The following is a 25,422-nucleotide window of genomic DNA, read 5'->3' as shown; positions in this document are numbered from 1 at the left end:
CATCAGACAACTGCCGAAGGCCAATACCTTGAATATGTAGTAGTTGTGGGGAGTACGGGAAGGCAGTGTTTCTCTAATAAAAGCTTTTTTTTACGTTTAAAATTTTACAATTTTATTAACTTGATATTAAAATAGTGAATATCCGTTATCATGAACAGCAAGATCCTCAACGTAGTTTCTTAATGAAAGTTCCTGAAGCATTACTTAACCAAAAGTCTCTTGAATAACAACAGATCAAATAACAGGTCTCAGAATCAATTTACAAAGCTTAAAACTCAAAATCCCTTTTTAAGCAAAGGAAAAAAATCCAAATTGGATAATGCAAGATTAAATAAAAGATTGTAATGCACATGGCAATACCAAAATTTTCCTAGATATCACCTGTGATCTCTAAAAACATTAAAATATTGATCATGAAATTTTAATTAAAACGACAACTTAAATGCAATAAAATCTGATTACTGTCAACGTACACTCAAACCACGTAGGCTCTAAGATGCGCACCGTATTATAAAATATTTTCCTTCCTTTATGCTATAAACCTTCCTAGGCGTGATGGATACGACACTCAACGAATTATGACATACAATTAAGCATAGATGTTATAATTCACCAGGTATGTAAATCTTTTCCTTTCAAAATAAACCAAAAAACGCACAAATCAACTCTTAAGCTCAGTGGTTACATCCGTTAAAGAATAATGTACTATGCATATCTTTTGATTTCGTCGTGGTCACGCGCTGTTGTGCCCCGTATTGTGCTTCAGGATCACATGCGGCACGCGAAAGACTTTTCACGACGTACAAAATGTTAACAGAACGCAACCAGCTGACACAAACTGCATACTGGGATTATACATCGATATGGATGCGGCTCGCAAATCTTAAAACGGGCGAGGGAGTAGGTGTGGTACTACTGAACACTTCGACTATACCGCACCGCACCAAACAGCGCTACGGTGGGGTAGATAAGAGACGAATCAACAACTGTTGCAAGGCAACCTCAGCAAAGGCAGTAAGAAAATATTTGGGGCTTTAAACTCTTGGGAGGGCCACATAATACTACAGAATGACGTCCCAAGCTAAATTATGAAAATACTAACGGTGATTTCGCCACGATAACTAGAACCGTAAAATATCGTAAGAAGTGAACTGCAGTTAACACTGTTCATTAGCGTCCGACTGAAAAGCTCCACAATCTTTCCCTTACTGCAAACACTTAACAGTACCTCCAATGTTCACTCGTGGTCACTACCAGAATGCTAATTACTCGTTATAACTGCAGATAACAGTTTAACACGCTGGGGGCCGACTTAGGTTTCCTAGAAAGTCAAGTTATGATTCGGCTTCTCACTTGGATCCACCTGGGATCCAAAACAGTCATTTACTTTAAAGCAGCTAAATAGATGACAATGTTGATACCAAGGCTCTCCTCCCCAGCAGCGCTCAAACTGGAGACTGCAGTACCGGAGTAAAGTTTATACCACTCACAAGTCTCATATGCGCGCCACCAACGTGCGCCTTTTTAACTAGACTCCGGATAGGGCACTGTCTTTTTAGCCATCGACATCTTTTAAGTGGCGATCCTCCCCCGCTTTGTCCCCATTGCTCTCAACTGTGTACGGCGAGACACCTTTTACTTGAGTGCCCGTATTTTACTCCGTTACGCTCCCGTCTACAGCTGTCGCCTGATATATCTTCCGTTTTAGCAGATGACACGCGCTCAGCCGATCGCGTCCTCGAGTTTATTAGTGTCAGTGAGATGACGTTGGTCACTTGAAGTTCTTTTTGGGGAAAACAACCCCCCCTTCTATTGTGGTTTACTAAGCTTTTCTTCTGTTTTTTTAGTTTCCCCACTTTTTGAGTTTCGCTCCCATTGCTGCTGATTTACAATTTTTTTTTTTTTTTTTTTTTTTTTTTTTTTTTTTTTTTTTTTTTACCTTTCCCTAAGCCACAGAGCGGGCGCTAATGACCATAGCAGTTTTGCGCTCTAAAACCATAAAAAAAGTTCAGTTTATACACCAAACTTGCCGTAATTCTTCATCTGAATCCAAGGGCAGAACCCAGAAATCACTTCTCAGCCCTTGAATGCCCACACGATGGCCGCCATCGGGACAACACCGGTCCTCCACACCAGGATCTTGGAGTCCACGGCGTCCCGTCCCCAACTGACTGCTTCCGCGGGTCCCACCGACCAACCGGCCTTGCCCTCCGACACTGACGTCGCTCCTCACGCACAGTCCAGGGCTAACTCAAAGCAAACCCCTTCTACCTCGTTCTCTCGCGTCGAGGCGCGCGGGAAGCCAACTCGTCAATGATATGCGGCGACCAGAGACTTCAATCCGATCTCGATATTAACATCGCGGCGAGTACTGATAAGGCGGGTGATTTGGGGAAAAAAAATAAATAGCGAGCCGCACCGGCTCTTTTATAGGTGTTTGCAGAATGTCTACGGAGACCTTGCTGTGAACAAAAGCACGGTGAGTCGTTGGGCGAGGTGTCTGTTGTCATCGCAATAAGGGCACTAAACCTGTCCGATCTCCTTCGAACCAGCCGGGGGCACACTTCTCTGACTGCTGCAGCACTCCAATGTACGGACACACTCATTCGAGGTGTTCGATGTCCAGCAGTCAGACACTTCGTTGTTCAACTGGACATCTCTGTTGGTAGTGCTGACACACTTGCCCACCAGTTGGAGTACTCAAGGTGTGTCCCGCGGGATTCCTTGCCGCCTAACAGAAGACCGTAAAGAACAACGAAGGACCATCTGTGCGGAACTGGTTGCACGTCATGAGGTTGACAGTGGCAAAACGCTTACAAAATTTCATTTGACTGTTCTTCTTCATCCATCCTACAGCCGCACCTTCCGACTTCCAGCTGTTTGGCCCAGTGAATGATGTACTGCACAGGAAGCAGTACGTAGATCGTGGAGCTGATTCAGCAAGACTTTGGCTCCGACGTCGACCCTTAGAGTGGTACCATGCAGGAACACAGGCTCTTCCAGTAAGGTGGCGTAAGGCCGTCGTATTGAACGAAGATCATGTTGAAAAATAGACTTTTGTAGCCAAAACAGTGGGGAATAATATTGATGTACTGGAATCCTAAATAAAACCAACCTGCTTTCAGAACAAAAAATATGTTTTGCATTACTTATCGAACGCCCCTCTCATGATACCGTATGAGATTGTAGAATGAAAGTGAGGAAAGTATGCAGGCCTTTTTTATTTTTATGTCATCTGTGTGTAATAATATTCCCATTTCAAATAAGGATTTGTTTAGGCGAATCAGTAGTTCTGTGATATGCTTCTCCCAAGTGAATTCATTATTAAGCTATAATCCCAGATATTTAACACCGTCGTTCTCTTCTGTCTGTGCTTCTCCATACTTTATGGATATGTTGGGTGGAAACCTCTTACAAAGTTTAAACTGCTTGTAGTGAGTCTTTTCAAACTTTTATGACACTAATTACCGAACTATTAGTTTAATAAGTCACAGCTGCAAAATACTAACACGAATTCTTTACAGACTAATGGAAAAACTAGTAGAAGCCGACCTTGGGGAAGATCAGTTTGGGTTCCGTAGAAATATTGGAACACGTGAGGCAATACTGACCCTACGACTTATCTTAGAAGTTAGATTAAGGAAAGACAAACCTACGTTCCTAGCATTTGGAGACTTAGAGAAAGCTTTTGACAATGTTGACTGGAATACTCTCTTTCAAATTCTGAAGGTGGCAGGGGTAAAATACAGGGAGCGAAGAGCTATTTACAATTTGTACAGAAACCAGATGGCAGTTATAAGAGTCGAGGGGCATGAAAGGGAAGCAGTGGTTGGGAAGGGAGTGAGACAGGGTTGTAGCCTCTCCCCGATGTTGTTCAATCTATATATTGTGCAAGCAGTAAAGGAAACAAAAGAAAAATTCGGAATAGGTATTAAAATCCATGGAGAAGAAATAAAATCTTTGAGGTTCGCCGATGACATTGTAATTCTCTCAGAGACAGCAAAGGATTTGGAAGAGCAGTTGAATGGAATGGATAGTGTCTTGAAAGGAGGATATAAGATGAACATCAACAAAAGCAAAACAAGGGTAATGGAATGTAGTCGAATTAAGTCGGGTGATGCTGAGGGTATTAGATTAGGAAATGAGACGCTTAAAGTAGTCAAGGAGTTTTGCTACTTGGGGAGCAAAATAACTGACGATGGTCGAAGTAAAGAGGATATAAAATGTAGACTGGCAATGGCAAGGAAAGCGTTTCTGCAGAAGAGAAATTTGTTAACATCGAGTATAGATTTAAGTGTCAGGAAGTCGTTTCTGAAAGTATTTGTATGGAGTGTAGCCATGTATGGAAGTGAAACATGGACGATAAATAGTTTAGACAAGAAGAGAATAGAAGGTTTCGAAATGTGGTGCTATAGAAGAATGCTGAAGATTAGATGGGTAGATCACATAACTAATAGGGAAGTATTGAATAGGATTGGGGAGAAGAGAAGGGATCGGTTGGTAGGACATGTTCTGAGGCATCAAGGGATCACCAATTTAGTATTGGAGGGCAGCGTGGATGGTAAAAATCTTAGAGGGAGACCAAGAGATGAACACACTAAACAGATACAGAAGGATGTAGGTTGCATTAGGTACTGGGAGATGAAGAAGCTTGCAGAGGATAGAGTAGCATGGAGAGCTGCATCAAACCAATCTCAGGACTGAAGACCCCAACAACAACAACGTGACACCAAGTTGCCTGTAAACCATTTATTACTGTCAACGAAAATTGAGCCGTGGTGGCTTATCGGTCGATATTGACTTTGATAGGCGCCTCTCATTTTTGACCACAGGGTGTTGAAATGAATGTAATTCCTGTAACACTATCGACCTTTTTAGAGTCGAGAGACTTTGCACTAACGAAGCAAAGAATGAGATTAGTACAGTATGCAGTGTATAAGAGGGTCTGCAGAAGACGATATTCTTTGACTGTGTGAAGTTTAATGTTTGTATGTAATTGACAAATGTTTATAATGTTATGTAAGTAACAATAAGTATCTTTTATTTAACTATGTATAACTGTTTGTAAAGTGAAGTCAACATCAGCTCAGGGCTAAAGTGAAATATAGGTGAAAACCATTAGGGATTTACCGGGCGTTCTAGAAGATCGGAAAAGGTGGAGGTTTTATGCTGCTAACGGAAGCAGGTAGGAGAGAGGGGAAGTGGAGCGGGTCAGACAGGTGCAAGACATTGTTGAGGCAGGTGACGAAAGCTCCGCAGTATTTTTTAAACAAAGCTGAAGTTTAACTGTTTAATAGATGTGAGTGAAGGGGAAGTGCTAAGGTACAAGTTTGCAGCGCATTAGAGGAGATAAAAAATTACGTCTGCAACGAGTTTTGGTTCCTGGATGTGAAATGGTCTAAGGCATCGATTACTTAGTCTGACGCAGATCCCCAGGAAAGCCAGACTCATATTTGCGATGGTATAAGTCGGATAATTCGACGCCACGAAGACAAGTGATAATCTCTGTCACTGCAAAACGGTACGTGTCTTCTAAGCACCAAAACCTCCAGCAACTGTGCTCACAACGACACTACCGAAATTAACAGTGCATAGTACTGTATACGAGCTGTGTTGACAAGTTTTTACGTGTTTTGTTCAATAATCATTTAATTTTTAACGCAAAACTTCTCATTTAACCTAAAGGGTTCCAAGTAGTGTTCCTTTCCTATACTAAAGAGAATGAAACGGAGAATCCATTTGGTAGGAAACATTATAACGCAACTGAGTGTTTTCTCTCAAAGTAAATTTAAATTATCACTCAAGTGCAGCAATTAAAATAAATGTGGAGAACTGTAGATTCCATTGAAAGTACGTAAAGTAAATAACAATTCTACCTAGTGTGTGAACGTGGTTATTGGGACCTTCTGTCCAAGAAATTACGCAAAGTAACTATTTCAATAAAACAGAAAAATCAAGTATGAAACCTTTTGCAATCATTTCGAAACTTACGAAAGTATCGTAAAATATTTCTGGTGTATAATACATGTTTTGAGAGCAGTATTGCTGATCTTACCTTCAGAAACGTAAGTAGGCGTTATTATCGTTCAGGCGTGTTTTCATGGACCAAAACTTTCTAAGTGTGTGCGTGTGACCATTTCTGAAAGCTGTCATAATTCAGCTATCTACGGGCATTAGCCTGTTCCTTCAGTGATAGAAATTATTAAAAGAGAAAAAGTTTTAATAAGAACCAAAATATAGTAAAGACCAAATTTGGCGAATTTGTTGAATAACGTCAATCGATTCGTAGTTTTGGCTGGCGACCGTGTTTTTCAGTAATATTATCACTCGCAAGAAGTAGTAGTTTGACGAAATACAAAATCTGCAACCAAGACCATACGATAACTTCACATTTGATCGAGCTTTATCCATTACGCGGCATCTTGTTAAGAAGGTAGTTGTGTGTAAGTGCTTCAATTACCGAAGCCAGAATAACATGTGAAGTACTAAACGTAATTGCAAGAGTAGAAACCGTGAGTGTTGTAAGCGGCCTTTAGACAGGACTAGAAGAAATAATACGTGTACATACTATCGTTATATAGGTCTTAAGGTGACATTAGCACACTGGACTCGCATTCGGGAGGACGACGGTTCAATCCCGTCTCCAGCCATCCTGATTTAGGTTTTCCGTGATTTCCCTAAATCGTTTCAGGCAAATGCCGGGATGGTTCCTTTGAAAGGGCACGGCCGATTTCCTTCCCAATCCTTCCCTAACCCGAGCTTGCGCTCCGTCTCTAATGTCGACGGGACGTTAAACACTAACCACCACCACCATCTTAAGGTGACAGAACAGCACTTACCTTTATACTCCTTCTGGGGGAAACGTGGCTAACAGGGGTTTTATTGCCTTTGGTCGTGGCAGTAGGCGTTGTGGAGCAGAATCAAAAACAAGTTATCTGGCGGTGTCCTGGTGTCGGTGCAACAGGGGATAAAGACTCAACATCACGGCCTAAAGGAACCTTGTATTCATCGTTTGGCGTCTACGTGGAGCGTGGAGTTGGTTACGAGGGAGGTACCGGGCTGTCAGAAGCGCGCTCCGGATGACGGACGGATGTTTTTCTGCTGTGTTCGATTCGTGGCTATTGTCGTCTCCGTGGTGGTAGATTGCAGTGGCTTACGCGAGGTTAAGAGAGCGAGTTGACGATAAGGTCTGTTAAATTTTGCTTCTGTGACACTTTCAAGTTGTGTACGGGAAACTTTTCTCTGATACTCCGTGTGTATGAACTTTAATTATCTTACTGGATTATTTTATTGGCCTGTAACTGATGTCAAGTGTTCTTGAAAGGAGGCCGCTACACTAAGCAGCGCTGGCTGTTATTGTGTTCTTCTTGCACGTGCCGTCTTTTTCCCTCGGGGCATTTTGGTAATTCAGATGGTGCTTAAAGGAACATCAGATTGTAATTCTCGAACATGTCTGAACCACGTGTCATGAAATAATGTCGCAAATTCTAGCCTGTGCCCAATTATTTTAGTGGGATGGATGTTCGTATTTGGGTTGGCTTTGGTTTGCATTGTCGGCATTAAATTGTGTAACCCTACTAATGTGGCCTAATTTGTTATTGCATGTTTACTGGGTTATTAATCACGGTATACTACACTCCTGGAAATGGAAAAAAGAACACATTGACACCGGTGTGTCAGACCCACCATACTTGCTCCGGACACTGCGAGAGGGCTGTACAAGCAATGATCACACGCACGGCACAGCGGACACACCAGGAACCGCGGTGTTGGCCGTCGAATGGCGCTAGCTGCGCAGCATTTGTGCACCGCCGCCGTTAGTGTTAGCCAGTTTGCCGTGGCATACGGAGCTCCATCGCAGTCTTTAACACTGGTAGCATGCCGCGACAGCGTGGACGTGAACCGTATGTGCAGTTGACGGACTTTTAGCGAGGGCGTATAGTGGGCATGCGGGAGGCCGGGTGGACGTACCGCCGAATTGCTCAACACGTGGGGCGTGAGGTCTCCACAGTACATCGATGTTGTCGCCAGTGGTCGGCGGAAGGTGCACGTGCCCGTCGACCTGGGACCGGACCGCAGCGACGCACGGATGCACGCCAAGACCGTAGGATCCTACGCAGTGCCGTAGGGGACCGCACCGCCACTTCCCAGCAAATTAGGGACACTGTTGCTCCTGGGGTATCGGCGAGGACCATTCGCAACCGTCTCCATGAAGCTGGGCTACGGTCCCGCACACCGTTAGGCCGTCTTCCGCTCACGCCCCAACATCGTGCAGCCCGCCTCCAGTGGTGTCGCGACAGGCGTGAATGGAGGGACGAATGGAGACGTGTCGTCTTCAGCGATGAGAGTCGCTTCTGCCTTGGTGCCAATGATGGTCGTATGCGTGTTTGGCGCCGTGCAGGTGAGCGCCACAATCAGGACTGCATACGACCGAGGCACACAGGACCAACACCCGGCATCATGGTGTGGGGAGCGATCTCCTACACTGGCCGTACACCACTGGTGATCGTCGAGGGGACACTGAATAGTGCACGGTACATCCAAACCGTCATCGAACCCATCGTTCTACCATTCCTAGACCGGCAAGGGAACTTGCTGTTCCAACAGGACAATGCACGTCCGCATGTATCCCGTGCCACCCAACGTGCTCTAGAAGGTGTAAGTCAACTACCCTGGCCAGCAAGATCTCCGGATCTGTCCCCCATTGAGCATGTTTGGGACTGGATGAAGCGTCGTCTCACGCGGTCTGCACGTCCAGCACGAACGCTGGTCCAGCTGAGGCGCCAGGTGGAAATGGCATGGCAAGCCGTTCCACAGGACTACATCCAGCATCTCTACGATCGTCTCCATGGGAGAATAGCAGCCTGCATTGCTGCGAAAGGTGGATATACACTGTACTAGTGCCGACATTGTGCATGCTCTGTTGCCTGTGTCTATGTGCCTGTGGTTCTGTCAGTGTGATCATGTGATGTATCTGACCCCAGGAATGTGTCAATAAAGTTTCCCCTTCCTGGGACAATGAATTCACGGTGTTCTTATTTCAATTTCCAGGAGTGTATTTCACTTAAGTGATGATGATGAGGTCCCACACTCCGTGGAGCGTAGGGGACGATGCGGGAGACCAGCATCGCCGACTGGGCAAGGTCCTGAGGAAGGTGGTTTGCCATTGCCTTCCTCCGAGCGTAATGGGGATGAATGATGATGAAGACGACGCAACATCCAGTCATTCGAGGTAGGGAAAATCCCTAACCCCACCGGGGATCGAACCCGAGACCCCGTGCGCGGGAAGCAAGAATGCTACCGCAAGACCACGAGCTACGGACATTTCACTTAAGTATCAGCCTCAAATTAAAATTATTCTGCGTTGTGTTTTTGCTGCAGAGGCGGAATTGTATGTAATATAGTGGCTCACGTAGTAACCAATCTATTTCAGCATATACCGGTGTGTCAAGGTTTCTCCACAGAGTCTGAAACTTCCCCTTTGTATGTAAGGAATGACAGTGCTGGAATAACTCTTACGTTATTTGATTTTCAAACAGCTGAGCAAAACTGAACGTACTCAGACAGTTCTCTCTTTACTTATTCTGACCATCACTAAACTGACACACAATACTTTCAGGGCAACGCAATCTGACTTTCGATAATCCCTACAAAAGAATGGCCCTGAGTGACGGCCGGCCGGAGTGGCCGTGCGATTCTAGGCGCTACAGTCTTGAACCGCGTGACCGCTGCGGTCGCAGGTTCGAATCCTGCCTCGGGCATGGATGTGTGTGATGTCCTTAGGTTAGTTAGGTTTAATTAGTTCTAAGTTCTGGGCGACTGATGACCTCATAAGTTAAGTCGCATAGTGCTCAGAGCCATTTGAACCCTGACTGACAATAACCTATCCCTTTCATGAATCACTCACCTCACAAAAATCTTCGTTACTCGAAGTACTGCAATACAGCGAGCACCAATACTGCCAGCCAAATAGAAGATCCTAACTACTGAAGGCACTAACTACTCATAGGCATAGTTAGCAAATGAAAGATCTTGATAGAGAACAAACAATGTATTTACCTTAATAGCGTTCAAAAGTCATATGTGAGATCGAATTTAAAAAATTTCCTTTTTCTGACGGACACACGTCCAGATCGTCCGCTCATAGTGACCTCTCAGAACTCTGGCGTCTCTCTCTCCACATCCACCACTGCTGGCGGCTCACCTCCAACTGCCCAACGCTACGCGCTGTTCACATCCAACTGCCCAACGCTGCACAAGCGAATATTCCAACAATGAGTCAAACCAGCCACAGACTGCACACATCGTAGTCAGCGATTTTCATACAGAGCACTACGTGGCGTTACCAACATAAAAACCTAAACAGCCTACTTACAAGTTGACTTGATTATGAGATGCTGAGACGATTGCAAAAGTGCTTCGATGCCTCCACCAAATTCATTATAAGATAAGAATAGCCTATTTTAGTTGTAATTTTCTTTCAAGGCTTCAAGTACAAAAAAATTTTTAGAGTGATTTCTAGGTGTTGTAGGGATATAATGAGGCTTTAGATTGTTATTTTCTATTTGGAAAAGACCATTCTCGATCTCTTGGAGTGTCTGGTGCTAGTATATAGGGGGTCACATGTAGTGTACTTAGAGTAGTACATATCTCAAGGTAGCTACTATGTACTGCAGGAACGTGTCATTCAGATTTCTCAAAGGGGATCATCGGTGACGGAAAAGCATGGAAGTTGCCCACTCAACCTGAGACTGTCTGCCAAGCTGTACCCTCTGTCGTGTTGCCCCAGTGCTTAAGAACAGCCGCGGTGTCTGCTCTCTTGCCGTCCCTCTAAAACCCAGGCGATCATTGTAGGCAAAACCACCCCTTCCTACCGCCTCCTTGATTTCTATCTCACCATCTATGGCCATCCTATTGCCCTCACTCCCACCCTTAAGTACCTTGGCGTCAGCCTCGACCGCCGCCTCTCCTGGACTCCCCACCTCCGGACAATCCAAGCCAAGGCACGCTCCCGACTCAGTCTCCTCAAGCTCCTCTCCGGCCGTACGTGGGGTCTGGACCACTTCACCATTCTCCACACCTATAAATCCCTCATCCGCCCTATCCTTTGTTATGCCCATCCGGCTTGGATCTCCGCCCCCCCTACCTTTTATAAATTCCTCCAAATCCTTGAACGTCATGCTGTCCGCCTCGCCTATCGCATCCGTCTCCCCTCCCCCACGCAGGTCCTGTACGATCTCATCCCCTTCCCCCACCTCCTCCTTTTCCTTGAAAGGATACGGATCCTGTACACCTCCCGCAAACTCGATCCTCCTCACCCGCTCGTCTCCCCGATCCTCTCCCACCCCCGCCCGCTGCCGCGCCTGTATTCGCACGTCCCACCCGGTCTCCATCTCTCCACCCTCCTTACCCTCTCCCAAGGTGGCTTCCGCCAGCTCCCCCTCCCTGATGATGTCCTCCTCCCCTCCATCTACCCCTCCTATCAACTTTGATCCTCCCCCCCTTCCTGTGTCCTTTCCTTTAGGCACCCTCCCTCCCTCCCTCCCTCCCTCCCTCCCTTCCCTTCCCTTCTCTTTCCTTTCCCCCCTTCCTCCTCCCCTCTTCCCCCGGGCTTCCCCTCCCCCTTCCTCCCTCCCTCTCTCTCCTCTGCCCATGGCATCTCTGCTCTCCCCTCTCCCATTCCCCACTTCCTCCTCCTCCACCACCACTCTTGGCAGGTCCCCGGACTCGTACACGCTCAGTGAACATTCGCGCGCCAGAGATCGTCGCCGTCAGGGTTTCGTGTGTGTGCCTTCGTTTGTGAGTAGTGTTGTTCGCTGTCACGCCATCACCGTTCACATGCCGTCGCCATCATCCATGTTCTGTGCACCGTGTCGCCTAGTGTTAGTGCTGTTTCTCGTCCAGCGTGAACGGCTCCATGTTTTTTCGATTTTTAGTGTCTACATTTTTTGCCCACCGTTTTGACTGTCTTCTCTGTGCCACCTTTATGTACTACTTTTCAAACTCGAGGCTGAAAAGCGGCGTATTGTGCTGCTGACAGCCCGCCTTTGTATAAGGTGTTTAAAATCACAATAAAGAAAGAAAAAAAACTGCTCTCTTGCCGCCACACGTTACGGCATTCTGCGTTGGACAAGGCGGGGAGCCATCCAGATATACAGTATTTCCTAGGTACTTCATGAGTGTCAGCTTTCAGGGCTTCCTGAGGAATGTGGCGATTAACCTGTTTTGGGTGGGTCTTCAGCCATTCTTATTGCCGTTTTATCAAGATTAAGTTCGTTTTTAGTAAATTATTTGTTTGGATATATATTCAGGTATTTTCTCTAAGGTAGAGGAATTTAAATTAATTCCTTGCTGGCTTAAAACTGCAATGTAAGTTATTATTTATTTAAATCAAATCTAAAATTTCTATTTCAATGGCTTTGTTAAAGGATGGTTCATGTCCGTTGTTATTTGAAAGCAAGTTTAAAAGTTCTACTGTGCATTGTTGGGTATTGTGTGTTCATATTACCCAAGGGCACTTGCATATTAATAATCCAGCAGTTCTCGGCTAATCTCCTCTTAAAATTGTTAGTCATTTGTGTTATAAATGCTTACAAAATTTTTAAAAGTAACTTGTTGCTTGGGGCAATTGCTCTGTTACAGTGTATTTCTTACCTTATACTAAATTTTATGACAGTATATGTAATTTGTAACGAAAATTGGTTCATAAATTACGTGACTGTATTAAGCCGGTGAATGAAATATTTGAAATCCCTAAGGCCTAGTCCTTCCTGTAAAGTCTTGTGACCACGCAGGAGGCCATAATTTCCTACTAAAAATGTCGTGCACAACCCTTTGGAAACTATGCACGATTTGCTTTTTACTGCTGTGCATGTATCATCCGCACACAAACCAAAATCTGCTTCTGGAAATGCAAGTGAAGGGAGGACATTCATGTATACAAATAAAAGGGAATGGTCCCAAGTGACTGACGGCTTAATTTAACTGACTCTCGTACTGACTTCCTTTGTCTCCTGTTTTCAAGATATGGGTCGAAATATTTTACAGCATTATCTATGCCTACATAGTATTCTAACAAGGGAACCTCCCCATCGCACCCCCCTCAGATTCAGTTATAAGTTAGCACAGTAGATAGGCCTTGAAACACTGAACACAGATCAATCGAGAAAACAGGAAGAAGTTGTGTGGAACTATGAAAAAAATAAGCAAAATATACAAACTGAGTAATCCATGTGTATAATATGCAACATCAATTATAACGTGGGTTGAGGAGCGCAGCGGTCCCGTGGTTAGCGTGAGCAGTTGCGGAACGAGAGGTCCTTGGTTCAAGTCTTCCCTCAAGTGAAAATTTTTATTTTCAGACAATTATGAAAGTTCAGGCACTTACACATAATCAACTTCGGTCTCCGAAATTCCAGGAACTGTTCAGATTTGGACATATGCAGGATTTGACGGTCTACACACGGAAAAATTTGAAAACGTTAAAAACATATGTTTTGACAGAGCACAGGGAAAACTGTGCGACTGTGAAACTGTTGCATTCATTTGTTGCAGTTTATGCGGCAAACTCTTATGTTTTCATCACTTTTTTGGGAGTGATTATCACATCCACAAGAAAACCTAAATCGGGCAAGGTAGAAGAATCTTTTTACCCATTCGCCAAGTGTACAAGTTAGGCGGGTCGACAGCATATTCGCGTCATGTGACGCACATGCCGTCACCAGTGTCTTATAGAATATATCAGACTTGTGTTCCTGTGGAGGAATCGTAAGACCTTGCGATTAAATGTTTTCGGTTCCCATTGGAGAGGCACATCCTTTCGTCTACTAATCGCACGGTTTTGGGGTGCGGTCGCAAAACTCAGACACTAAACTTATTTCAGTGAACAGAGACGTCAATGAACGAACGGACATATCATAACTTTGCGAAAATAAAAAATTAAACTTTCACCTGAGGGAAGACTTGAACCACGGCCCTCTCGTTCCACAGCTGCTCACGCTAACCACCGGACCACGGCGCTCGTGCTAGCGTCTACTCCATGATAATACATATGTTCCGCTTGGACTACTCAGTTTGTGTATTTTGCTTATTTTTTTCATAGTTCCACACAACTTCTTCCTGTTTTCTCGATTGATTTGTGTTCAGTGTTTCAAGGCCTATCCACTGTGTCAACTTATAACTAAATCTGAGGGGGTGCGATGAGGAGGTTTCCTTGTAAGTTACTTAAAAGGATATTGTGGTCCACACAGTCAAACGCTTTTGGCAAATAACGAAAAATACCTACAATCTGTAATTTATTCTTTAATGAAGTAAATGAAGTCAATTTTTGCTATATGTGCGAATATTCTTCGGAACATCGGAACACTTCAGAAGCCCCAATTTTGTTTAGGGCCCTATCTTATTCGTGGTCTGATAATTAAGAGCTGCTTGTTCGTTACCGCTTCTAAAATGTTCGAGAATGCCGGAGAAAGTGAAATTGATCTGTAGTTTGATGGCATTTCTATGTCCCCTTTGTGGAACAATGGTTTAATGTCATCATATTTAAAATAGTCAGGAGATGTTCCAATGATCAAAGACTGGCTGCACAAATAACTTAAAATTTTACCAAACTCACAAACACACTCTTCATTTAACTTCGTTGACATTTCATTATAACTACTAGACTGCTTTGATTTTGAAGACTTTATTGTGAATTTTATTTCTTTTGATGAAGTGAGTGCCATAGTCATGGAACTGAACTTAGGTATTCTATGACATTATTTACTGAACCTGACAATCCCATGCTATCAATAACAAATGTAATATATTTGTTAAAGAATTTCACCACATTAGACTCATCTGTTGCCGACGTATCATTTACGATTAAAGCTATCTGTTCTTGCTCCTTTCTTGTTCTACAAGTCTTCTCTATCACTATATCTTGTACCGTTTTTAGTTTTTTGTCTGACGGTGCTATCTTCTTCTCATAGCGTATTTGCTTAAATATCTGAATTACTTTCCTTAATGTTATGCAGTATTCCTTATAATTAGCTAAATTGTTAACACTGGAGCTATTCTTGGCTGGCATATAGAGTTCCTTTTTTATCCTGCGAGATACCTTTATTCTTGAGTAATCAATGGCTATGTAGAAGACTTCTGTTTAATCTGACGCACTTCTGGAGGAAACTTTTCATATAAGGTAAGAACTTTGTTAATGAATGTGTTGTACTCTCATTCACGTTATGGCACTGAAAACGTCTCTCTAGTTCGTGACTTGAGCAGTTCCATAAAATATTCAATTTTTGGTACAATAACCACTATCCTGTACTCGGATTTAGTAGAGCTTGTAACCCGCTCAGCATTTACAGTACAGAACAAGGAGATGCATATCGTGGCCAGACAGGCCGTTGTTAATCGTGAATTCAAACCACAAATGTAATTTTGTTCCTTGGAGTTGGCAGTAAAAATATCATCATTGCCTGTCTAACAGCATTTAGTTATCCTAGCTGTCAAGTTTCCTGTAGCCATCAGACCGAGTACCATTGTACTGACTGCAAGACATGTTTAAAGGGAGAAATTTTAAGAAAAATCTGTGTTAATATCACCAGCAACCGCAGTTTTTGTTTTTATTTCTGTTAAACAATTTCATGCAATTGCTTTGTACATAGTTACTATTATAAACGATTTGTTGTAGACGTTGCACATGGTTTTGGATTCCGTTGTAGGCGGAAATTATGAATGTTAGTGTTCTTGGATTTCAGGTAATTTCTAATAAAAGTGGCAACTCATCCTCTATCCATACCTGCCTTAAACAAGTAAGAAGCTAACTTACATACAGAAATGTTTACGGTATCTATGCCAGCGGTCACATGATGTTCACAGAGGCAGATTATGTCAACTGGGTTAGATGAATCTAGTTAATCAACCCAAATGGCTGATTCATTAATTTTACTTCAGAGTCCTCGGAGGTTCTGGTGTAATGATGATAACTGATGTTGCGTACTGAATGAGTTGTAACTAGGGGGACAAAAATGTCATGGTAACTGATGAACATTTCCTGTTGAGAGCTGTATGCTGAAATCTGTCAGCTGTTTGGCTGTTTTCTCAAACTGATTGTTTCTTTCAGTCTTAACCTATCTTCATCATCATCATCATCATCACCATTCATCCCCACTACGATCGGAGGATGGCAATGGCAAACCACCTCCGCTAGGACCTTGCCTAGTCGGCGGTGCTGGTCACCCGCATCGTCCCCTACGCTCCTCGGAGAATGGGACCTCATCATCATCAACCTACCTTAAAACTCGTTTTCTTCCTCCTTTCCCTACCCTAAGAAAGGTGTCCCTCTGACATTCGTAACCACAGGTCTTTTACCAGCTGTGACAGTGTTCCCCCGCCCCTGTTATCTGCTAGTAGCCCAGACAATGCGAAGGTCATAGGTAGTGTAGTTTCACCTGCTGATAGTATCCGTAGAAATGAGAACAAAGCGAGACTTCATACCTGATACAAACAACCTTTCCGACTCCAAGTTAACTCCCCCAATGGAAGAGTTCATGGCGTTCCGAAACAAACATATATCCCACAGCTGTGTGCTGTCGCTATCTTTACCAGGTCACTTTTTAGAATCTGTCAAGTCTATCACCCGGCGTTCCTACTACGCCCAGGATATTTTCCTTTGTAAAATATGTGCATAATGATCTTATCTTCTTTATCAATGACCAATACCAGCACTAGGTATAAAAAGTTTGTGAGCTGGCACGCTGGACAAGCACGAGCGCATAAAAAGTTCTCACATAAATGGGCAGCGACGAACGCTATGAGAACTTTTAATTCTTTTTTCGTTGTAGAAAGATAACCGTGAAATAACGAAACACAAAAAATCGCAATATTTTCCACCTTGAACATTTGTTTCTGCATCTCCGCATGTGCATAATTTTAGGAAACTCTACTACTCACCGGAAGTCAATTTCTGCAGTTTACTCTGTCTACCTAAGCTGCGTACCTAATATAACGTTAACTTAAGTTAGTTGCATTTGTGTGCAAGTTTTGTCAAGAACTGCACGGTGCAGTGACATTAACGTGAACACTGCCTACGTTCGACGGCAACGTGCGTTACCCATTCACATACTGAGTGCACTATCCGAAAATTACCTCGAGCAATTAAACAGAGAACCGACTCGTGGAGATAACATCTTGGACCTACTGATAACAAACAGACCCGAACTTTTCGACTCTGTATGTACAGAACAGGGAATCAGTGATCATAAGGCCGTTGCAGCATCCCTGAATATGGAAGTTAATAGGAATATAAAAAAAGGGAAGAAGGTTTATCCGTTTAGCAAGAGTAATAGAAGGCAGATTTCAGACTACCTAACAGATCAAAACGAAAATTTCTGTTCCGACACTGACAATGTTGAGTGTTTATGGAAAAAGTTCAAGGCAATCGTAAAATGCGTTTTAGACAGGTACGTGCCGAGTAAAACTGTGAGGGACGGGAAAAATCCACCGTGGTACAACAACAAAGTAGGAAACTACTGCGAAAGCAAAGAGAGCTCCACTCCAAGTTTAAACGCAGCCAAAACCTCTCAGACAAACAGAAGCTAAACGATGTCAAAGTTAGCGTAAGGAGGGCTATGCGTGAAGCGTTCATTGAATTCGAAAGTGAAATTCTATGTACCGACTTGACAGAAAATCCTAGGAAGTTCTGGTCTTACGTTAAATCAGTAAGTGGCTCGAAACAGCATATCCAGACACTACGGGATGATGATGGCATTGAAACAGAGGATGACACGCGTAAAGCTGAAATACTAAACACCTTTTTCCAAAGCTGTTTCACAGAGGAAGACCGCACTGCAGTTCCTTCTCTAAATCCTCGCACAAACGAAAAAATGGCTGACATCGAAATAAGTGTCCAAGGAATAGAAAAGCAACTGGAATCACTCAATAGAGGAAAGTCCACTGGACCTGACGGGATACCAATTCGATTCTACACAGAGTACGCGAAAGAACTTGCCCCCCTTCTAACAGCCGTGTACCGCAAGTCTCTAGAGGAACGGAGGGTTCCAAATGATTGGAAAAGAGCACAGATAGTCCCAGTCTTCAAGAAGGGTCGTCGAGCAGATGCGCAAAACTATAGACCTATATCTCTTACGTCGATCTCTTGTAGAATTTTAGAACATGTTTTTTGCTCGCGTATCAGGTCATTTCTGGAAACCCAGAATCTACTATGTAGGAATCAACATGGATTCCGGAAACAGCGATCGTGTGAGACCCAACTCGCCTTATTTGTTCATGAGACCCAGAAAATATTAGATACAGGCTCCCAGGTAGATGTTATTTTTCTTGACTTCCGGAAGGCGTTCGATACAGTTCCGCACTGTCGCCTGATAAACAAAGTAAGAGCCTACGGAATATCAGACCAGCTGTGTGGCTGGATTGAAGAGTTTTTAGCAAACAGAACACAGCATGTTGTTATCAATGGAGAGACGTCTACGGACGTTAAAGTAACCTCTGGCGTGCCACAGGGGAGTGTTATGGGACCATTGCTTTTCACAATATATATAAATGACTTAGTAGATAGTGTCGGAAGTTCCATGCGGCTTTTCGCGGATGATGCTGTAGTATACAGAGAAGTTGCAGCATTAGAAAATTGTAGCGAAATGCAGGAAGATCTGCAGCGGATAGGCACTTGGTGCAGGGAGTGGCAACTGACCCTTAACATAGACAAATGTAATGTATTACGAATACATAGAAAGAAGGATCCTTTATTGTATGATTATATGATAGCGGAACAAACACTGGTAGCAGTTACTTCTGTAAAATATCTGGGAGTATGCGTGCAGAACGATTTGAAGTGGAATGATCATATAAAATTAATTGTTGGTAAGGCGGGTACCAGGTTGAGATTCATTGGGAGAGTGCTTAGAAAATGTAGTCCATCAACAAAGGAGGTGGCTTACAAAACACTCGTTCGACCTATACTTGAGTATTGCTCATCAGTGTGGGATCCGTACCAGATCGGTCTGACGGAGGAGATAGAGAAGATCCAAAGAAGAGCGGCGCGTTTCGTCACAGGGTTATTTGGTAACCGTGATAGCGTTACGGAGATGTTTAATAAACTCAAGTGGCAGACTCTGCAAGAGAGGCGCTCTGCATCGCGGTGTAGCTTGCTGTCCAGGTTTCGAGAGGGTGCGTTTCTGGATGAGGTATCGAATATATTGCTTCCCCCTACTTATACCTCCCGAGGAGATCACGAATGTAAAATTAGAGAGATTAGAGCGCGCACGGAGGCTTTCAGACAGTCGTTCTTCCCGCGAACCATACGCGACTGGAACAGGAAAGGGAGGTAATGACAGTGGCACATAAAGTGCCCTCCGCCACACACCGTTGGGTGGCTTGCGGAGTATCAATGTAGATGTAGATGTAGATGTAGACGGCAGGTGGCAGTGGCACTAGCTATGACTGGTATATGAGGATGTATCAAGAATGTTGGGGGATGCGGTAAACAGTGCAGTCGCCATCGTAATGCGAAAACGGAGCGATTTATCTGACGTCCAATAGGGCCTGCTCATTGGCTTTCGGTCCAAGAGTGGAAGCATTTGCGAAGCGGCTATGTTTGTAAACTGTTCGCGTGCCGCTGTAGTTACCTACGGATTATGTCTCGGAGGAAATCTGCGAGCAACGCCACCATGTTGAATAATGCTTTTGGTGCAGCCACAGGACGTCGTTTTACGACTCAATCTGTGCGCAATAGGCTGCATGATGCGCAACTTCAATCCCGACGTCCAAGGCGAGGTCCATCTTTGCAACCACGACACCATGCAGCGAGGTACAGATGGGCCCAACAACATGCCGAAGGGACCGCTCAGGATTGACGTGATGCACTCTCTTCACCGATGAGTGTCGCATATGCCTTCAACCAAACATTCGTCGGAGACGTGTTTGGAGGCAACCGGATCAGGCTGAACGCCTTAGACTCACTGTCCAGCGAGTGGAGCAAGGTGGAGGTTCCCTGCTGTTTTGAGGTTGCGTTATGTGGGGCCGACGTATGCCGCTGGTGGTCATGGAAGGCGCCGTAACGGCTGTACGATACGTGAATGCCATCCTCCGAACGGTAGTGCAACCACATCGGCAGCATATTGGCGAGGCATTCGTCTTCATGGACGACAATTTGCGCCCCCATCGTGTACACCTTTTGAATGACTTCCTTCAGGATAACTACATCGCTCGACTAGAGTGGCCAGCATGTTCTCCAGACACGAACACTGCCGAACATTCCTGGGAGAGATTGAAAAAGGCTCTTTATGGACGACGTGACCCACCAACCACTCTGAGGGATCTACGCCGAGTCGCCGTCGAGGAGTGGGACAATCTGGACCAACAGTGCCTTGATGAACTTGTAGATAGTATGCCACGACGAATACAGGCATGCACCAATGCAAGAGGACGAGCTACGGGTATTAGAGGTACCGTTGTGTACAGCAACCTGGACCACCATCTCTGAAGGTTCTGCTGTATGGTGGTACAACATGCACTGTATGGTTTTCATGAGCAATAAAAAGAGCGGAAATGTTTATGTTGACCTCTATTCCAATTTTCAGGTTCCGGAACTTCCAAGAAAATATTCTCGACAGATACCGCAGGGCCGGCCGGGGTGGCCGAGCGGTTCTAGGCGCTACAGTCTGGAGCCGCGCGACCACTACGGTCGCAGGTTCGAATCCTGCCTCGGGCATGGATGTGTGTGAAGTCCTTAGGTTAGTTAGGTTTAAGTAGTTCTAAGTTCTAGGGGACTGATGACCTCAGAAGTTAAGTCCCATAGTGCTCAAAGCCATTTTTTTGATATCGCAGAGGGCCTTGTGCTCCCAGAATCAATAAAGAAGGTAATAAAAGCTCAGAGAGGGGCAGAGTGAACATGAGTGAGAGCAGTAGTGACCCGGCAGTAGTAGAGGGGATTCAGCGAGTACTCTGAGCAGCCCGAGTGCAGTAACGATCCTAAGCAGCACCTGTAGGAGCAATAAACACTTTCACTACTAGAAGATGGCGATAGACTCTGATGGACGTACGGAAACTGCATGCTATGCAGAAATTTTCAGTATTGACTGGAATAGCATTGAAGAGAGACTGCCTATCTCTGTCTCAAAGAACTAAGTTAAAGACCTTTCCGTGAATAGAAGGAACACGTTACTGTTTGGCACTCGCCATTTCTGCCAAAGGTCAAAAGACCCCTGTTCGATAACGACTTATTTCAGAGTGATGATGATTTATGATTTAGGCCAAGTGGCCAGTAGTTAGCAGACCGAGTGGCAGTGAAAGCACTCGCCTCTGATAAAGGCCCTTCCTAATGATTATTGAAAGCATCTGACATTCTGTTAAGGGGTTTTGGTCTGACACTTCAATGTGACGATGGATAGTAATCCAACTGATTAAATGTAATAACTTGCTACTTCAGCAGATCAGTTCAACAAAAATTACCAACCTGTTGTAAGCGACACCCATCTCAAACAAGGTGGTTTGCTCCCTCTTACCTCCACTGTTAAGGTCGACAAACAAGCTCAATAAACCCATGTTGCCGTTAACGTCCTGATTGTGCCACGCAAATAAGCCAAAAATTGGTGTAGGCAAGGTGTCTTGGAAACCGACACTGTCTCTTTCCCAACCAGTTTCTTTCTATCCCGTTTACCCCAAAATATTCAAGAACATTACTCGCCGTACCACAAGAAAATGAAATCAATTTGTAAGTACTGCGGCATGATCGTAACACACCAAAGACACGAACAACATTGACCAATTTGTAGATCGTCTGTGATCAACAAAAATGTAATTTGAGAATTCTATACCGCAAAGTGCAATCAATGGGACTACTGGATTTTAAAATATCTATGAACCATTATTTATGTATTCCTTTTATAACTTATGGTTAAATTGACATGAAACGGCAACTTTGTTTGACTAACAAATTCAAATGGCTCTGAGCACTATGGGACTTAACAGCTGTGGTCATCAGTCCCCTAGAACTTAGAACCACTTAAACCTAACTAACCTAAGGACATCACACACATCCATGCCCGAGGCAGGATTCGAACCTGCGACCGTAGCAATCGCGCGGTTCCGGACTGAGCGCCTAGAACCGCTAGACCACCGCGGCCGGCGTTTGACTAACTCGCTGGATAATAGAACACTGTGCTGTGCGACTACCTAAAAAATTGAATTTTGATTTAAAATAATTGTTAAATAATATGTTAATTATCATTAATTGTATTTTCAGTAAAGTAATTTCCATATATATTTTTATCTCATGTGAAGAAACTCTGAAACGGCACTTTGAATGGCCTCTCCAATATGTTGTAAGATTCCTAATAGCTATTTAAGGTGGCGATGTAAAAAATTAATTTTGTTGCGATTCGGTTATCAGAGAATCACTTATGTATTTTTGCTAGATTTTCAATCGTCTTTTTAGTTGTAAGACAAAGAACATACAGTCGAGCCCTTCGGATTCATCTTTCTCTCTTCTGCTTTCAACATGTAAGATGTCTATTGTAGTAGTCTTAAATTGATTGAATAGTTATCATGCCGGCCGTGGTGGCCGAGCGGTTCTAGGCGCTTCAGTCCGGAACCGCGCGACTGCTACGGTCGCAGGTTCGAATCCTGCCTCGGGCATGGATGTGTGTGATGTCCTTAGGTTAGTTAGGTTTAAGTAGTTCTAAGTTCTAGGGGACTGATGACCTCCGATGTTTAGTCCCATAGTGCTCAGAGCCATTTGGGCCAATAGTTATCATAATTTCCACATATTGTGAACTAATGTGATTTAGACATATCTGACCCGTAATTAGGGAATTAGTTATTTGTATGGACTTTGTTTCAGCTAGTGATAATTACTGCGAAGCATAAGTTCGGTGATGCGATGACTACGAGCCACCCACGTGCTATTACGTCAATCATTACTATGTTCAGTTTAGAACTAGCAGTCCGACTTGTTATAAACCGAAGTACAATTTTTCTTGCCATCCATTGCGATATATTTCGCCGCACCGTGCTGCATTTTCACACAGTCGCACATCACACAACTTATTGCTATCCAGCAGCGAGGTCTCCGCTTGTATATAATGCTTCAAACACAGAAGGTGGCAATAATACGCGCAGAATGAAGTACGGAGACAATCTTGTTTAAAGCCTATCTCAGATTTAAAAAAAGTTATCAGTCATATTCACACTCCTGCACTCCTGCCGCAGTTCTTGTAACGTGTCTCGTTAGCGAGCAGTTTAATAATTTATCTTGCCAAAATAATTTCACTTCACTTACAGGATATATTACAGTATTACGCCACGTCATATTGAACCACTGAAAGAGGATTACATATAAGTATACTTTACGAGTGTCTTTATAGCGGTTCTCTTCAGGATTACTAATCAATAGTTCAGTCGCCCTTAAGGCGGTCCAAACGTAGTTTTGCAACGCTTTTAGTGATTCAGAATGGCGTGGCCTATTACCAAGAAGGATATTATTCAAAATAACATTCACTGTACAAGCAGATGCAGTTATGTACTCAAACTTCCTGGCAGATTAATACTGCGAGGTGGACCGAGAGTCGAACTCGGGACCTTTGCCTTTCGCTGGCAAGTGCTGTACCAACTGAACTACCCAAGCACGACTCAGAATGCGTTCTCGCAGCTATACTTCCCGACAATACCTCGTCTCCTACCTTCCCAACGTCACAGAAGCTCTCCTGGTAGAGCACTTGCCAGCCAGAGGCAAAGGCCCCGAATTCGGGTCTCAGTCCGGCACACAGTTATAATATCAAATGATTCAAATGGCTCTGAGCACTGTGGGAGTTAACTTCTGAGGTCATCAGTCCCCTAGAACTTAGAACTACTTAAACCTAACTAACCTAAGGACATCACACGCATCCATGCCCGAGGCAGGATTCGAACCCGCGACCGTAGCGGTCACGCGGTTCCAGACTGTACCGCCTAGAACCGCTCGCCCACCCCGGCCTGCGTTTTAACATCCCAGGAAGTTTCCTTTAATTTACGTATATGGTCACAAACTTTTTGTTAACAGATTACCGGTTTCGGTCTTTAACGACCATCATCAGATCTGTTTCATATACGGGGCACTGTTTTTTCGCGACACTCATATCAGCGCACACTCCGCTGCAGAATGAAAATTTCATCCTGGAAACATCTCCCAGGGTGTGGCTAAGCCATGTCTCTGCAATTTTCTTTCTTCCAGAAGTGCTGGTCTTGCAAGGTTCACAGGAGAGCTTCCGTTGGGAAGGTAGGAGACAAGGTACTGGCGGAAGTAAAAGTATGAGGACGGGTCGTAAGTCGTCCTTGTGTAGCTCAGCTGGTAGAGCACTTTCCCGCGAAAGGCACAAGTCCTGAGTTCGAGTCTCGGTACGGCACACAGTTTTAATATGCCATGAAGTTTCGTATCAGCGCACACTCCTTTGGAGAGTGAAAATTTCTTTCCAGTTATGCACTGCTTATGGCTTAGTATGATCAGAATACTAATCAAAAGAGACTTGCTACCTTGATGGAGGCGACGAGAAGGGCTATGCTGGTGGCGAGGACGATGGTTCCCAGACACAGCATCGCTATCGCCGTCGTCTGCTGGTCATCTGAAAACAAACGAGAGGCACCGACTGTATGCCCATTACTAGGGTTCCATATTTATTGAGCAGCATGGCGCAATGTATTATTTGATACAGTGACTTATTCTAGACAACATTGGGGGATGTGCGCGGGTCTTTCATCATTGGTGGTTAGCTACGACAGTGTGCTTCCCACCTTACAGTAGCAGCTCAGGCGGATCGAACTGTCACCTGAAAGCTAATGGAAATAGCAAGGTTTCGACTGTCTCCGTACCTACAGGCTCCTTCAGGAATACCCACTGAAAAAACAACTTCTCCGTTGCAGCTATAAAATACAGGGCTATTACAAATGATTGAAGCGATTTCATAAATTCACTGTAGCTCCATTCATTGACATATGGTCACGACACACTACAGACACGTAGAAAAACTCATAAAGTTTTGTTCGGCTGAAGCCGAACTTCAGTTTTCTGCCGCCAGAGCGCTCGAGAGCGCAGTGAGACAAAATGGCGACAGGAGCCGAGAAAGCGTATGTCGTGCTTGAAATGCACTCACATCAGTCAGTCATAACAGTGCAACGACACTTCAGGACGAAGTTCAACAAAGATCCACCAACTGCTAACTCCATTCGGCGATGGTATGCGCAGTTTAAAGCTTCTGGATGCCTCTGTAAGGGGAAATCAACGGGTCGGCCTGCAGTGAGCGAAGAAACGGTTGAACGCGTGCGGGCAAGTTTCACGCGTAGCCCGCGGAAGTCGACGAATAAAGCAAGCAGGGAGCTAAACGTACCACAGCCGACGGTTTGGAAAATCTTACGGAAAAGGCTAAAGCAGAAGCCCTACCGTTTACAATT

At 44.3% G+C, this 25,422-nt stretch overlaps 1 protein-coding gene across 1 annotated transcript in view; it reads right to left on the bottom strand.

Moving 5' to 3' along the window:
* Positions 1 to 25,422, bottom strand: part of LOC124623023 — a 199,862-nt gene that overhangs the window by 26,123 nt on the left and 148,317 nt on the right. Inside the window, exon 4 of the mRNA XM_047148813.1 lies at positions 24,508 to 24,596. Coding sequence (XP_047004769.1) covers positions 24,508 to 24,596 — 89 coding nt within the window. The remainder of the gene's footprint in view (positions 1 to 24,507; positions 24,597 to 25,422) is intronic.

Source organism: Schistocerca americana, chromosome 7 (assembly GCF_021461395.2).
Source record: "Schistocerca americana isolate TAMUIC-IGC-003095 chromosome 7, iqSchAmer2.1, whole genome shotgun sequence".
In the NCBI taxonomy this organism is placed as follows: domain Eukaryota; kingdom Metazoa; phylum Arthropoda; class Insecta; order Orthoptera; family Acrididae; genus Schistocerca; species Schistocerca americana.
This window is presented reverse-complemented; position numbering and strand designations above follow the sequence as displayed.